At 40.1% G+C, this 16856-nt stretch overlaps 1 protein-coding gene across 3 annotated transcripts in view; it reads left to right on the top strand.

Annotated features, from left to right (window-relative positions):
• The window catches only part of FGGY (FGGY carbohydrate kinase domain containing), a 677880-nt gene that overhangs the window by 522562 nt on the left and 138462 nt on the right, over positions 1-16856 (top strand). For 2 of the 3 annotated variants that reach the window (XM_006862488.1, XM_006862487.1), the window contains one exon: positions 10309-10383. In XM_006862488.1, coding sequence (XP_006862550.1) covers positions 10309-10383 — 75 coding nt within the window. Of the gene's footprint in view, positions 1-1998; positions 2023-10264; positions 10384-16856 lie in introns of all 3 variants that reach the window. The other variant, XM_006862486.1, reaches the window with a different exon arrangement.

Raw genomic sequence — 16856 nt, 5'->3', positions numbered from 1 at the left:
TATCAAGCCATGGAGTACTATCTGCAAGTTTGGGTGTTCTTGTGTATCTCCCTTCATTTCATATCAGCTGGATGCTTCACTCTCAGCTCTAGTCCTCTGTGGCTATGTCATTGTCCATGGGCTTAGGTGTCCCCAGGTCTCACCACAGTTTGGACTAACCAGCCCTCCCTCTTCTTGCTTTCGTCTCCAGGTCAACGGGAGTCAATGAACCATGGTTGAACTCAGCCCATTTTTTCATTGCCCCCTCTTCCACTCACCAGTAGACCAATGTGGTCACCAGGAAGCTTACTTGCCTGCTCAGTGAACCCCAGGAAGGATGTTCCCTTTGAGTTTCAGTCTTAGAGGGGGGTTTGTCCTGAAGGAACTTGATTGCTTGCCTTGATGGCTTCCCGGTGAACAGCTTGCTTATTCTCATAGTAGCCAGTCATACTTACATTTTTGTTTTGGGTTTTTCCTGATGATCTTTCTTTGAAGATGCATCTTCTGTCACTCTGGCTGTTCCAGGCTGGTCTGCTTGTCCTTTCTAATGGACAAGCCCATTAGAAATGTCCCACCTCAGAAGGTTCTGGATAGGACTCAGGATTCCACCTAAGGTCCTATACTGTACAAAGGCTCCACAAAAGGCTTATTTCACTGGGCAAGTTCTAGAACGCCTTTTAGGTGTTCCAGTCAGTTATAGGCTGAAGACGGGCTTACAAGTTTTCTGTAATCATGTTTCCCGACATTCCTTTCTATCTGACTCAAATGTTTATTTTACAATAGTAGGCTAGGGAAACCAATATTCATAAGACAGTCAAGTATCTTAGTATTATTTCCCCTCTTCAAACTATGCCTTGATCCCTGTATCACAGAGCCCTGTTGTTCCAAGTTTGAACATGCATCACTATTTGCCTCTGTCCCACTTATCCCATGCAAACCTGTCAGTGTTCCCCTATCTACCTTGTTCTTCCACCTCCTCCCCTTTCTTGTATTGCCCTCCCCAACACCCGAACTATGATGTGTCTGCCTACCCTGTGCTTTACCGTCGCCTTCCTCCACCTCCCCCTAAACCCCAACCCCAAACCCAACATTGTGGTTACCTTATAGTCCATTAACTTTCCCCTCCATTTAAGACAGTATATTTTATTCTGTAATCTACCTGACCATCTCACCACTTGGATTTCTGTTCTCTGTGTTTACCTTCTTTCACATTGTAATTGTTTTGATCATAGACTGACCTCCCAGATCCTCTAAAGTTTTTCTTTTCATTTTATTCTGTTCTTGACTCTTCCATTTGTCAATTGAGTTTTGGATGATGCTGCTACGTATGTCAATCTCTGTTGGTTCTCTGTCCACAGTACTCCCTTTAGGATGTTTTTCAACTCAGGGTTGGCTTTGGCAAAATCCTTAGTTTCTGTTTATCCTGGAATTTTTTTATTACACAATTGTGTATTTGATTGACAGCTTTGCTGGGTAGATGATTCTTGGTTGGTAGTTTTTTTTTACTTTTCTTTCTGTCTCCCCATTGTCTTCTTGCCTGCATGGTTTCTTTTGAGAGATCCAAGCTTATTCTGATTTGCTTGCCTTTGGATGTTACACTTTACTTTTCCCTAGATGCTTTCAGGATTCTCTACTTATCTTTGATTTTGGAGAGCTTGATTATTATATGCCTTGGTGATTTTCTTTTAGGGTCTATCCTTCATGGGGTTCGTTGAGCTTCTTGAATGCTTATCTTTTCACTTTTCAGGATGTTAGGGAAATTTTCTTCCAGAAAGCTCTTCCAACTATCTCCTCTGTGTACTGTGTGATTCTTCCTGTTCTGGAATGACAATAATTCTTAAGTTATTCCTCTTGATATTGTCCAACATGAATCTTAGGCCTTCTTCAGATTTTTTATCCTTTTTCTGCTTGCTCTTCTATCTTAGTAATATTGAGAGATTTGGCCTGTTTCCTTTTTAGTCTGTCTGCCCTATTCCACAATCCCCATTTGGGCCTTACTCCTAGTGATAAACAGTTCAGGGCCAGCTGTGGCCATTTTGCACTGCTGTTTGGTTTTAAGTGGAAACTGTCCCTTTAAATTTTGAGGAGATCTGTGCACATATGTAACATAACCCTCTGGGGGTGGGTGCCTACTCGCTCAGGCACCCCCTTTAGTCACCAGAATGGAGGTGTGCAGACAGCAAGAGACCAATGAACAGATACAAAAAAAAAGAGTGTCCACACCTTTATCTCTGCAGTTCTGTCAGGCGTCCATAGCTTCTCTGATCCTTCCCCCGTTCAGTCTCACCCAAGATGGTCACTCAGGGAGCAGCTGAGTGCCTTGGATTAGGAAGCACTAGATTTCTTGATTCTGCTACAAATTCCACTGGCTGTAAGCCTTCCAACTTTCCAAATATTCCTTTATATGTGGTTCAGAGTTCTGGGACCATCCTCTGATCCTGCTTGATCCTGTATTCTGTGTTGTTGCTGATGGAGATTCTCACTGCAGTTCTACCTGATCCTCCATCTTGTTTGTTCCCCTTCAGCCATTTTTTATATATTGTTTTGTGCATGAAAAAACAAATTCTATAACAAAGTTTCATTTTTTTCAGTGCCAGTTAACTTATTGTCTGATTATGAGGTTTTTTGTCTTAATAAAGTGACGAATTTACCAGGTGGTTGGGTGATTAATACTACTTTTTTTTTTAAGGACCCATGATGTGCCAGGCACCATGCTAAATGCTTCACATGTGTCATCACCAATTTTCATAATAACTTTCAGGGTAATGTTCCTGGCCCACTGAAAAGAAAACAGATTCATAGAGTTTAAATAATTTACCCAGAGACGAATGGAGCAGAAGTGGGATTCAAACCTAATCAGTTCAAACCTAAGTCATTTCTTTTCTTTTGGGGTCAGAAACAACCTAGATCTTTCCTCATTCCCTCTCTGCTTTTAACATGCCTGCCATTGTCTCCCTCATTTCTATGACTCTTAAATTGCTTTTCATTTTTCTTTTATGGGCCAAATAACAAGTAAAACCAAGGGACTAGACTATGCACACAAGTCCTTCCCAAGGTAAAAAATTGAACAGTGAATTAGTTAAAAATCTGCTAAGAAGATCTAAGAGGTAAATAATGGGAAGGAAAAGAATGGAGGGCCAACCATGGGTTCCATGATGGCATTCAAACCCAAGATAAAGTTAGGAAGCAGAAATTAGTGACCAAGGCAACTGTCCAAAACAGCTTTGAGATACTTATGCATGCGTATATCAAAAAGCTTAGACATAGAACATGAAAAGCCGAGCATGGAACAGAAGAGACGCATAGTGCCTAGTACATTTAGAAGACACCAAGTAGACTAGTGTTGTGTATTGTAGAGTTTAACAACAGAGTAGGATAGAATGAGGGAGCATGTCAATCCATCATCTAGTCGCAGTGTATATATTAATTTTCTATTGTTACTATAATAAATTATCCTATATTTCTTGTTGCTATTTGTTGCCACTCACTTGGTTCTGACTCATGATGACCTTCTGTGTAACAAAAGGACACTTTGCTTGGTCCTGTGCCATCTAGTGATTATTGGTATGTTTGAATCCATTGTTGTGGCTACTGTGTCAATCCATCGTATAGTGAATTTCCCTCATTTTTGCTGATCTTCTTCTTTACTAAGCATGATATCTTTTTCTAGCCACTGATCTTTCCTAAAGACATGTCCAAAATATGTGAGTCTAAGTTTCTTTCACCATCCTCGCTTCTGAGAAGTATTCCAGACTTCTGATGAGCAATTAAAACTATCATCTTAAAAGGCATCTTAAAATGATGCAAGTTTATCTCACGGTTCTGTAGGTCAGACATCCAGGTTGCTCTGCTGTTTTCTCTGACCCAGATTTTACAAGGCCAAAATCAAGGGCTCTGCCTGGCAGGTTCTGGGAAAAATTTGCCTCCACTATCACTCAAGTTCCTGACTCTATACAGTTCCATGCACTTGACATTGAGGCCCATGTTTCCTTGGTAACTGTCATACAAGGGTATTCTTCAGCTCTTGAGGCTACCCACATTCCTTGGGTTTTGGCTTTCTTCTCTCCACCTTCAAAACCAGCAACTGTGGAGTGAAGTTCTTCTCATGCTTTAACTCTCTTAGACATCCTCTTGCTGCATCTTTCTTACTGTCTCTACTGCCTACCTCTTCTACTTCTAAGGGCTTATGTGATTCTATTGGACCCACTTGGGTAATCCTGGAGAATTTCTCTATTTTAAAATCAGCTGATTACCAACTTGAGTTCATCTGTAAAGTCTCTTTAAGCCAGTACCTAAGCAGTATCTAAATGTTAATATGAGTATTTGAATAAATAGGTAACAAGAATCTTGTGGGGAAATAGTTAGAATTCTTCTTCTCCTGTTATGTTAGCACACTCACCTGTTTTTCCAATTTCTGGGTGTATCTTTAGCAATACCAAGTTTCAGCTTAGATTCCTGACACTTTCTGAAACCTCTAAATCATCTTGGGGAGAGTTGTCCCATTTATCTTCCAGACTGCTGACTATCTTACACCTGTGCTCTAAGCTCTCTCCCATTCCAGAGATTTGGTATCAATTTTTATCTGATCTTCTTCATTCTGCCCATAAGTTCCTCCTTCTTTCTTGATAAAGCTAATCGAGCATTTGTGCTGCTTCACTGTGTTCTGAAAATCTTTCAACAAATTATCCTGAGTTGTGGGAACCCAAGTCAAGGTCTGATGACAAAAATCCCAAATATGGGGATCACATTTTGTGTCCTTTGTAAACATTGGCTCCATAGAAATATATATACAAGTTTGCTGCAAAAAAAAAAAAAAAAAAATGTGGGAAAATTCCACTATCTTTTAATTCCATTTTTCCACATATTTTTTTGAATCCTCCTAGGGTCAATGAACCTATACTTCCAATACAAGCTTTGGAGCAATAGTTCCCATCATTTGTTGTGCATCAGGAGCTAGTGAAAAATGCTGATTCTGCAGATCAGTAGGTCCACACCAAAGGCTTAGTAAGTCAGAGTGAGATCTCAGGGACTGGGCATTTGATTATGATTCCAGAAAAGTCTTAAAACATTAAGAAATGTACCCAATTTTTTATAGCTACCAAGTAGCAGCACCACCATTTATGTGTCACTTTGTCATAGCATGGTTGCTTGTGTGTTGCTGTGATGATGGAAACTGTGCCACCATTTTTTAAATTCTGGAAGGGTTTCCTATGGTAGACAGGCTTCAGAGAAGCTCACAGACTAATGTAAACTAGGAAGGAGAAAAGCCAGACACTGAAAACCTTATGGATAGCAGCAGAACATAGTCTGATACAGTGTCGGAAGGTGAGCCCCTCAGGTTGGAAGGCACTCAAAATATGACTGGGGAGGAGCTGCCTCCTCAAAGGAGAGTTGACCTTAATGATATGAACAGAGAAAAACTTCAGGAGCTTCCTTTGCTGATGTGGCATAACTCAAAATGAAAAGAAATAGCTACAAGCATCCATTAATAATCAGAACATCCAATGTAAGAAGTACAAATCTACATAAATTGGAAGTCATCAAAAAGAAAATGGAATGCATAAAGATTGATATCATAGACATTAGTGAGATGAACTGATCTGGTATTGGACATTCTGATCTAGACAGTCATATGGTTTACTCTCCCTGAAATGACAAATGAAGAGGAATAGTATTATATTTATTATCTAAAAGAACATTTCAAGATCTATCTTGAAGGACAGTGCTGTCTGTGACAGGATAATATCCATATGTCTACAAGGAAAAACAATTAGTTACGCTATTATTTAAATTTATGCACTAACCAGTGATGATAACATTAAATTCTACCAATGTCTTCAGTTCGAAATTGATCAAACATGCAATCAAGATGCATTGATAACTACTGGTGATTGGAATGCAAAGGTTGGAAGCAAAGAGGAATGATCAGTAATTGGAAAATAGGGCTTTAGTGATAGAAATTTGTCAGGAGATTACATGATGGAATTTTAAAAATCAATGACTTATTCAGTGCAGATAGCCTTTTTTCAACAACATAAAAGGTGACTATACACATGAGACCTCACCAGATGGAATACACAGGGATCAAATTGACTACATCTCTGGGAAGAGATGGTGGAGAAGCTCAATATCATCATACAAAACAAGGCCAGGGGCAAACTGTGGAACAGACCATCAATTGCTCCTTTGCAAGTTTAAGTTAAAGCTGAAGAAAATGAAAACAAGTCCACAAGCGCCAAACTATGACACCGAGTAATCCCACCTGAATTCAGATACTATCTCAAGAACACATTTAATGCATTAGATACTAGTGACCAAAAGCCAGAATTGTGGTATGACGTCAAGAACATTATACATGAAGAAAACAGAAGGTCATTAAACAAACAGAAAAGACAAAAATGGATGTGAGAATAAACTCTGAAACTTGCTCTTGAGCATAGAATTGCTAAAGCAACTTGAAGAAATGAGGAAGTGAAAGAACTCAACAGAAAATTTCCTTTGAGTAATACCCAGTTAATGAATGGAACTGAGCCCTTTGTACCATTCAAGAGAGAGAGAAAAAAAAGAACATTTATTAAAAGACAAAAAATAAACATTTACTCAGTGTCACCTATGTGCACATAAGGAGCCCTGATGGCATATTGGTTAAGTACCAAAAAGTCAGCAGTTGTAGTGCACCAAACACTACAGGAGAAGGATGTGACAGTCTACGTCTCCATCTCATGAGAAAGAATAAGTGTGTATGGAGGGGCTTGAGAGGAGGAAGGATTGAGAACATAGAATAAGCAACAAGACGTGTTCTTCTGGTGTTATTCTGCCTTGGAAAATATCTCCTTCCCTTGGTGAATGTGTGAGGAGGTCAGGTAGTAATTATCATTCAGCTCTAATGTTATAAATTGTCACAGAAAGATAGGACATTCGGAGACACAGTGACATTCAGAAGGGGGGAAAAAGGAACATTGAATTATCACTCATCTATACCAGTTGCACCTCATTGTAAAGAAAATAAGAATCCTCACCACTAGACCAAAAAATATCAAGATAAATGGGGAATATATTGAAGTTGTCAACGACTTCATTTTGCTCGCATCAACTATCAACACTCATGGAAGCAGCAGTCAAGAAATCAACCGATGTATTACATATTGCATTAGGCAAATCTGCTGCACAAGACCTTTTAAAAGTGTTGAAGAGCAAAGATGTCAGCTTGAAGACTAAGGTGCACCTGACCCAAGCCATGGTATTTTCAATAATCTCATATACATGTGAAAGCTGGACAGTAAGGAAGACTGTAGAAAAATTCATGCTTTTAAGTTATGGTGTTGGAGGAGAATATTGAAAGTGCCATAGGCTGCCAAAAGAACCAACAGATCTGTGTTAGAAGAAGTGCGGCCAGAGTGCCCCTTGGAGGTTAGGATGACCAAACTTCATCTCTCATACTTCGGACATATTGTCAGGGGGGACCAGTTGCTGAAGAAGGATATCATCTTTGGTAGGATGGAGGGTCAGAGAAAAAGAGGAAGACACCCAGAGAGATGGATTGGCCAAGTGGCAGCATCAGTGGGCTTAAGCGTGGCAACGATAGTGAGGTTGGCCCAGGATCGGGCAGTAACTTCATATGCATTTGAAAGTTGGACAGTGGATAAATAAGACCATAGAAGAATTGATGCATTTGAGTTATGGTGTTAGAGGAGTTGCATTTGAGTTGTGGTGTTGGAGTACCATGGACTACCAAAAGAACAAACAAATCTGTGTTGGAAGAAGTACTGTCAGAATGCTTCTTAGAAGTAAGGATGGCCAGATTTCTTCTCCCATACTTCAGACATATTACTATGAGGGACCAGTCCCTGGAGAAGGCTAGCATGCTTGCTAAAATGGAGGGTCAATGAAGAAAAGGAAGACCCCCAATGAGACTAGTTGGCACAATGGCAACAGTAATGGGCTCAAGCATAGAAACAATTGTGAGGTTGGCGCAGGACCAGACAGTGTTTCGTTCTGTTGTGTGGGAGGTCGCTATGAGGTGGTACTTACTCGATGGCACCTAACAGCAACAAACACCATTTAGAGCGTGTTATGAATGTTGCTTACTTAGCTCCAACTATGTACGAGGTACAGTGCTAGGTATTAAAGATACCATGGTGAATAAGACATTCAAACTTTTTATGTTTGGTTTCAATTATTTATGTTCCCTGAGGCAAATTAACTCCTCATCTATGAAATGAAGTTCTGTAAGGTGAGTGTTCATGTTTTCTCCTACCTCAAACATTTTTCATGTACGTTTAGGTCTCTGGATAATTTTGTCAGAGATGTGCCTTCATAGAGTTATTGGCTTTGGAAGGTACATCCCTTAAGTCCCTCTCGAGTCTCTTATTCAAATATCTCAGCTTTCTGTGAATCAAAATAAAAGCCAGAGATTTCATCTGGTTGCACAATTATTTACCAAGAAAACACTATCAGCAGGTAATACCACTGAGTTCAGGAACCCCTCATTAATAGACTTAGATGAGTCATTCAGAATAGGTGGAGTATAGGATGTTAGTTGAGGAACAGTAAGTAAAGAGTAGATAGTAGGAGGTAAACAATAAGACCTCGTGGAAAGAGCACATGGACACATGAAGGCATTTCCTTTGTGAACTGAAGGTACCAGGAGGACTTTGAGCAGAAGAGTAAGGATGAAACTGACATTTGTGAATAATCACTGGCTGGACAGTAGAGAGGAATACAGTGAGAGACAAGGAGATTTGCTTCCTCATCTATCAGGAAGGACCCAATGGTGGCCTGGATTTAGAAAGTGAGTGACAATGAGGATGAAGAGAAGGAAATGGATACAATCAAATATGCAGAACTTGGAGATAGGTCAAATCTGGCAAGGGAGGGAAAAGTCAAAGAAGAGGGATCCTAGGTTTCTATTTGAACAATTGAATGGTGCTTGTAGCCTACAATAGGCCAGGACCTCTCCCCACTACACCAGCACCACCACCAGCACCAACACCATCACCACTACCAAGTCCAGGTTGGCAGTGAAATCTGAAGAGAATGATTAAATAGGGTTTAGGAGATAAAGAACAGGCAGGCATCTGTGTAGCTCACTCAGCTCCCCTTCAAACTACATACTTACTGCTGTGTTAAACTCAGCATGGCACACGCTCTAAAATCCCAGTTGCTGTTGAGTTAACGCTCATGGTGATTCCATGTATGTCAGAGTAGAACTGTATCCCATAGGGCGTTCAATGACTGATTTCTCAGAAGTGCATTTCCTCGACTTTCTTCCAAGGTGTCTCTGGGTGGACTTGAACTTCCAGCTTTCCTTTAGCAGTTGAGGGCATTAACTATTTGCAACACCCAGGGATGTAATACACATTCTTGTTGTTGTTAGTTGCCATTGGTGGACTCTGAATCCTGATGTGTAGCACAGTGAAACGTTGCCTGGTCCTTCACCGTCTCCATGATCTTTGATGTGTTTGAGCCCATTGTTGGGTCTATTGTGTCAACCCATCTCATTGGGAATTCTCCTCACTTTCTCTGACCCTCTATCAAACATGATGTTCATGATGTTCTTTTCTAGCAAATGAGTTTCCCTGAGTAAATGTATATTACATGAGTTAATTTGTAATGTGAAAATCTAAAGTGAATTCTAATGTTGGTGCCAACAGGCTTCAGGCTAGGCTTGAAGAAAGCACTTTCTAGGATTAACCTGAAAGAGAGAACACCTCAGTAAATGGGAAATGTGAAGGGGAGAGAGTGAACAAGTCTTGAGATATCATCCAAATCCAGAATGCTGTTCAGTTCTGAAAACTCTCAGAAATTGACGTATCCATATAAGCATATGGTTCTGATTGACTTCATTGGGATACCATAGAATTCAGACCATTTCCTAGTAGGTAAAGCATTTAAAACATTTATAGGAGACATGTTATCTTATCCTGAATATCCTCTGGATGCTGTTATACTGAATTGAGACAGTAGCAGAACCCAGGCAAAGGTCATCTCTTCCTAGAGTTGCCACTGTCACTCATGGATTTCCGTCTTTATAAAAAGGAGCATTTTTAAAAGAAGAAAGCTATTTAATTCCGTGCAGTCTTCCTATAGTGTTTGGTTTTGTTCAATTCAAAGGCAAGGCATTTTCTTTTGGGGAGAATGGGATAGTTTTTCCCAGGTCTGGAGATTAAACAATTTAGTAGGCATTTCACGTTCAGCTCGCTAAAAGGGGATTTGCATATGAACTTGTTTCAGCAAGAAAACACATCTGAATGTGTTTCATGGGAACTATCTCTCTCTGTGGCAGCTCCTCATGGCCATCTCCTTCTTTTCTTTTCTTCTTCCCGACAGGTCACCGGATTGAAACTGTCCCAGGACCTTGATAATCTTGCCATTCTCTACCTGGCCACAGTTCAAGCCATTGCTGTAAGAAACTTTAATGCCATTTTCAAAGAGACTTAGGCAATCCATAAGCTTTAGACTGCATGCTCCCCAAGATACATCATATGATTTGGTGACAAAGATTCTTAATTAAAAGAAAGCTTGCCAAAAAGAGACACTTGTCTGTTTGGAAGGAAATGTTGATGAAGGTCTCACCCACTTTTCTAATAATCTCACAAAACGTAAGGCTGAAAAGTGTACAACTCTTTGAATGTCGTAGAGGTTATGTATCAAATGTGTCTTCTAAATGCAGTTGCAGCAAGCAGATACTAGGTATGTTTGTGTTAACAAAAGCTGCTGTTACGAATATCAATATTTCTAAAATGCAAGATACTTGTTTACTTTCCAAAAGGAATCATTATGGGATTCCTTTAAATAGTAATCTTCCTTAGAATATGAATGAGAGTGTGTGTTTTTAAGTAAATAGCTGCTTAAATGAGAGGTTTCGATGACTAGAAAGGTAGGGCGATTTAAATTTCAAATGTTAGGAACTGCTAAATTGATGATGAATCAAAAAATGAAAACAGAATCCTAGAAACAAAGAACATGGTCCAAGGGAATTTTATTTTTTAAAGGTGATCCTTGGGTGGGCCACACGAAGACTCTAAACTCCCAAAATCGCATGCAGAACACGTATACATATGTCAGAGAATGCATTTTGATGGAATGAACTATGGCTTTTCAGGTTTCAGAGCAGATAGGAACCCCAAATAATAATGAATCCAGTGATGCATAGTCTCTTCTATAAAGAGAATGGGAACCATCCAAAGGAAAATCAATTCACTAAGTTTTGATTTTTCAGAAGCATGTCTATTTATAGTTTTTCAGTTTGTTAATGTCATATGGACATATTTATATGCTGTTTAGTTATTCTATTTCTCCAATCCGTTTCATAACTGCTTTACTTCAAATACTAAAATTATATGCATATTTACCAATATCACCAACAAATGTGCTTCTCATATGCTCAGATTTGTCCAAGGTGCCAGGGGCAACATGGGAGCAGAATTTTCCTTCTATAAGAAAACATTGTCTTTAATGCAACAACAAAGGAATATGGAATTGCTTAATTAGATTAAAACAGTCCTTTTAGCATATAGACCAGGTTGACTGTGTCTTCCTGAACCAGGCTTCTTATTGATTTAATGGTTTGGCCAGTTCAGTATAATCAATCAAATTGCTTTATCCATGGAAACTTGGTCAAAAATAGTCAATTCTAACATCTGTCAAAATAGAGGAAGTGAACAGTGCAATGGAAATGGAGAGCAAAAGGATGCCTCAGAGTAATGACAATTGTTTCATGATCCTGTTTCGTGATAATGATTACAGTTGTTGTTGCAATACCGCTTTGGGAGTGTTAATTATGTGCTGGGCTCTATGCTGAACACTTTGCATGAATTATCTAGTTTCACTTCATGAGATGGGTGTTATAATCCTCATTCTACAGATTAGAGCCCTTAAACCTCAGCCTAGTTAATTAACTTGCTCTAGGTCATATAGCTAGTAAGTAGCAGAGCTGGGCTTGAATTCACAACATTCTAAAATATGGATATGTGAAGTAGTGAGGAGCTTTTATTTTTTTATTTCCTAATTTTACTGTACAAAGATTTCTATAGTGGAATGGATTACCTCCATTGAAAAAAATAATCAAAGTAGTGATGTTACCTTCTGAATACCTGCTAAAACATAGCATGCAACCTGAGGCTAAACATGATCATAATGACTACTACCTTTCCCTGGGCCAGGCACTACAATGCCTCACTTACCTGTGGTTTAGGGCTGATGAGATGGGATTGTCCTCATTTTACATAGGGAAGACCTTTTGCTCAAGGTCAAACAGCCAGTGAGCAGTTGTGATGGCTGTTGTAGTTGTCCACAAGTCAGTCCTTACTCATGGTATCCCAATGCACAAGGACACAAAATGCTACCAGTCCTCCTGCACCATCCCCATGATCACTTGCATATCAGACTGCAGTGAGCCATAGAGTGTTCATTGGCTAAGGTTTACAAGACTCTTCCTAGACTGTCTTAATTTGGGAGCTCCACTAAAACTTGTTCATTATCTTAGCAACTCAAAAGCCTCCACTAACTAACAGGTAATAGCTACACATGAGCTGCATTGGCTGAGAATGAGCTTCCTCAAGGGAGGTGAGAATTCTGCCACTGAACCATCCCCCTTACCCCCAGGGAGTGATAGAGTAGGAATTTGAACCTATCTATCTCCCACTTGAGCTGCTTCTCTATGTACTTCACCATACTGTATTTTCTTTGATCTCTCTGTAAGAGCTACATGATAGAAATGAGTTGTCAGGCAATCTCAGGAATGATGGTTCCTTACTACAAAGTGTTGTTGTTGATAAGTGCCACTGAGTTGATTCTGACCCATAGTGAACTTGTATAGTGTTTCCAAGGAGCAACTGGTGAGCTTGAACCACTGACCTTGCAGTTCAAATGACTTTGCACTCTGACGCATTAGCCCACAGCGCCACACCGCATTAATTTGGCCTGAGGTTGTCCCACAGAGGTCCCCTTGCTGGTAAGAGCACTGCATCAGAAGTCCAGGAATTCCTAAATAATGTTAAATTTAATGTAGGCAAGAGGGGGAGAAGCCAGCTGCCTTTTCCCAACTACCACACACTGTGAAAATCAATCTTGTATTTAATTGTCCGTACATGTATTAAAAAGCGATACTAATTATTCTCACCATTGTCATAATGACCTTTATAATTCCATGGAGGAAAGGCATTTCAGGTACATTTTCAGGTAAGACATTACTATAGAGTCCATAATTGTAATCTGGTCTTGCTGATCTTTTAGGGGGAAAAAATATGTGCTTCTTAATGAAGCATTCTGATAACAGATATTTTCCCAGGATGTTCCATCTGAAAAAGAATTTCATTGGACTGAAACATTGTACTTACACCTATTCATTATTCATAACTCAAATGAATTCCTCTGTATAGTAATATCTGTGATTGATATTTGTAGGAATGGGTTGAAGTTACAGAGAGATCCAAAGGAAGTTCACTTGGGACTGTGCAAAACCCTTCTTGATCGTGCTTAATTAAAAGACCTGTCAAACACCCAGTTTTATCCATAGCCTGTTCATCTATAGTTTTCTTTTCAGAAAAGACCCTTAGAGAGTACTATTTGCATTTGAAGCCTCGCCATTTGCATTTTGTTCTGTATATTCCCAGTAGAATTGCCTAATTTTAATTTAAATTCTCTGTGAAAACATTTTTTCCAGAAAGGTGAGCACAAAATCATTTTCACACAAAGCCCTTTGGCGGGGCATTTAAGGAGGGAGGAGCAATACACAGACTGCAGTCTGGGACCCCAAAGAGAATGCTCTGTAACTAACTGCCCACCCGAGTGGGAAATTCCAGTCCACAATGCAGCTTGTGCCAGAGCAGGCTGTCACAGCCCCTCTCATGGGAGTGCCTCATATGCAGATCACTTGTTTCCTTTTCCCAAGGAATGTGTGTGCCTGCTCATCACGTGGGCCATGGTCCCTGGTCTAAGAAATACCAGAATGTCCATTTTACATGGCATTCCTATGCAAATTGAAAGGCAGCTAACACATACTCCTAACACACACAAGGACTATATTGCCTAATGCAAATTATGTAACTCCTCTTAATCTCAGTTCCCAACTCTCTAAAAATTGGGGTTGCAATAAGCAGTTTTCAAGTTTGTCCTAAGACACTGAAGTGTATTAGAGGGTACCCTTCACTATCAGTTGCTGTTGAGTTGATTCTAACTCATGTTGGTCCCATGTGTGTAAGAGTAGATGTTGTTGTTAAGTGCCGTCGAGTCGGTTCCGACCCATAGCGACCCTGTACAGGGTTTCCGAGGGTGTAAATCTTTACGGGAGTAGAAAGCCTCATCTTTCTCCCGCGGAGCGGCTAGTAGTTTCGAACCGCTGACCTTAAGGTTCGCAGCCCGATTCGTAACCACTACGCTACCAGAGCTCCTTGTAAGAGTAGATAGAACTCTGCTTAATAGGGTTTTCAAAAATTCATATTTTCAGAAATAGACTGTCAAGCCTATCTTGTAAGATGTTTCTGGGTGGACTTGGACCTGTAAATTTTTTTACAACCAAATATATTAGCAGTTTGCACCATCCAGGCAGTTTTCAGAGTACCTGGTATATAGCTAGTACTCAGTAGCTTTCATTTATGAGCACTTTCCAAAGGCTGAGCACTTGGGTACCAGTTTTATATGTGTTGTCTACATCAGCAACCATGTAAAGTATGTATTGTTATTTGTTGTTCTCTTATTTTATAAAGACAATATTCAATTAAAAAGACAATAAGGCATTCAATTTCAATGATTAGTCACTCAACTGATGGAATGACACACAATAAGTTTGATTTTCCTGTCCAAATGTTGCTGTCGTTGTTAAGTGCCATCAAGTCAGTTCTGACCCCACAGCAACCCTGTATAGGGTTTCCCAGAAGCTGCTGGTGAGCTTGAATCACCAACCTTGCAGTTCAAACTGACGTTGCAGTCCAGCCCATTAACCCACAGTACCACACCAGGAATGCGAAACAGAAGGTCACAAATAATTTCTTACAAGGTATATAAATCTTGGCCAGTGTACTCTTCTGGGGGGGAAAAAAAAATCACTCACAAATATAAAATAATGGAGGTATAATACCACTCAGATAATGGTTTGTTTTGGCAATCCCATGCTTACTTGGGGCTTTGCTCCCAGGAGAAGAGAATGTATTACTCTTTGTTCATGATGTAGATACTACAACAGACCTACGGAGGGAGAGGAGTCCTCTTGTAGTTACTTTTCTAGTAGAGATGAGAGGTTCAGTCTGAAGCGCCCGCACAGGAAAGATGATAAAGAATGGGGCTTCTCTGCATAGGATAAGGATTTTGTATCCTGGAATCACATACTACTGATTGACTAGCGCACACATCTGAACTCAACACCCTATGAATGGGCATGTTTCCTCACAACCTTGCAGGCTATACCCCATGACCTCATTTTTTGTTTGTTTGTTGCATGATAACATTTTTGACAACCCATATCATTTCCAAGAAGTATATATGGTATTATTATTCCCATTTTAAAAATGAGAATTGAGTTAAAAATGCTAGGTATGAGGTTGATACAAGGAATAGGTGAAGTACCTGAATCTCCCACCTTTTTTTTTTTTTTTTTTAATTCAAAACTTGTGTTCTTAACTATATAGACTCATGTCTTAGAACAGACTAAGATTACATGGAATCCACAGAACCAAATAATCCATGGTAGACTTCAGGGCACTGTTGTTGTTAAAAGCTGTCAAGTCAGTTCCGGCTTAAAGCGACCCTGTATAGGGTTTCCAAGGAGCAGATGGGAGATATTGTAGACCTCCTGCAATTATTTATAATATATTTATGAATGTGAATTGTCTTTTCTAGAGAGGTCAGTAGGTTTTATCAGATTCCCAAGGGGGTTCGTGACCTCCAAAATACTTAAGAAAGAACATCTGGGGCTAATCAGTCATATTCAATTAGCAGGATCTGGCCGTATACAGTACAACATGTTTTAATTTTTTAAACACATTTCATCTGTGGATTATCTTTGAAGGCCCAAATTTCACCTAATTCATATTCTTACCAGATTCACACATAGCTTCAGTGAACTTTAAAGACCTCTGGTCTGGAACTATGCTGCCTTTTGCTCCTCAGTAAGTCCTTCATCATTGACTGCACAGCTATCAGGATTTCATGTCCTGTGCTCCACAAATGACCCTGTGGCTAGTCCCTCCCCAGCACACACCTCAAGGGGCAGTGCAGACAACTCTCCAGTTTACTTCCAGTGCTTTCCATCCCACCTCCTCAGGGCTTAGGTCAAGTGAAGAGTTGGACTCCTCCCAGACTCTGCTCCCGTACCTTGATGAAACCTCTGATCCATCTTGCCCTCAAGCTAAACTCCTGTCTTCTCTGTGCACTTGAGTACCACCTTCCCAACAAGCTTGTCACACTTGCACTAAAAACTTTTATGTAGCTCCTGGAACTTTGTCACATATCCCCCGGCTCCACCTCTGAATTGCTCAACCTCTAAATATTTCAAGGATGACCTACCCTTCAAAACTTCACAGTCCTAGGGGACAAAAACCTCTTCCTTATGGTGAGACTTTGTCTAGCATACTTCACACATGTTACAAGGGGGAACCAGTCCTTGGAGAAGGACATCAGGCTTGGTAAGTGAAAAAGGTTAGTGACAAAGAGGAAGACCCCCAACAAAATGGATTGGCTCCATGGCAGCAGCAATGGGCTCAAACATAACAACAATTGTGAGGATGGCCCAGGATTGGGCAGTGCTTCATTCTGTTATGCAAAGGGTTACTGTGAGTCAGGTACCTGACAACAACAACAGTCTTTCTCTCTGAACTCACTTTCTCAAGCGTCACCATCCAGCTGACTCCATAAGGTCATGCCATACACAGTTCATCTTT

Source organism: Chrysochloris asiatica, unplaced genomic scaffold (genome assembly GCF_000296735.1).
Source record: "Chrysochloris asiatica unplaced genomic scaffold, ChrAsi1.0 scaffold00048, whole genome shotgun sequence".
NCBI lineage: Eukaryota > Metazoa > Chordata > Mammalia > Afrosoricida > Chrysochloridae > Chrysochloris > Chrysochloris asiatica.
This window is presented reverse-complemented; position numbering and strand designations above follow the sequence as displayed.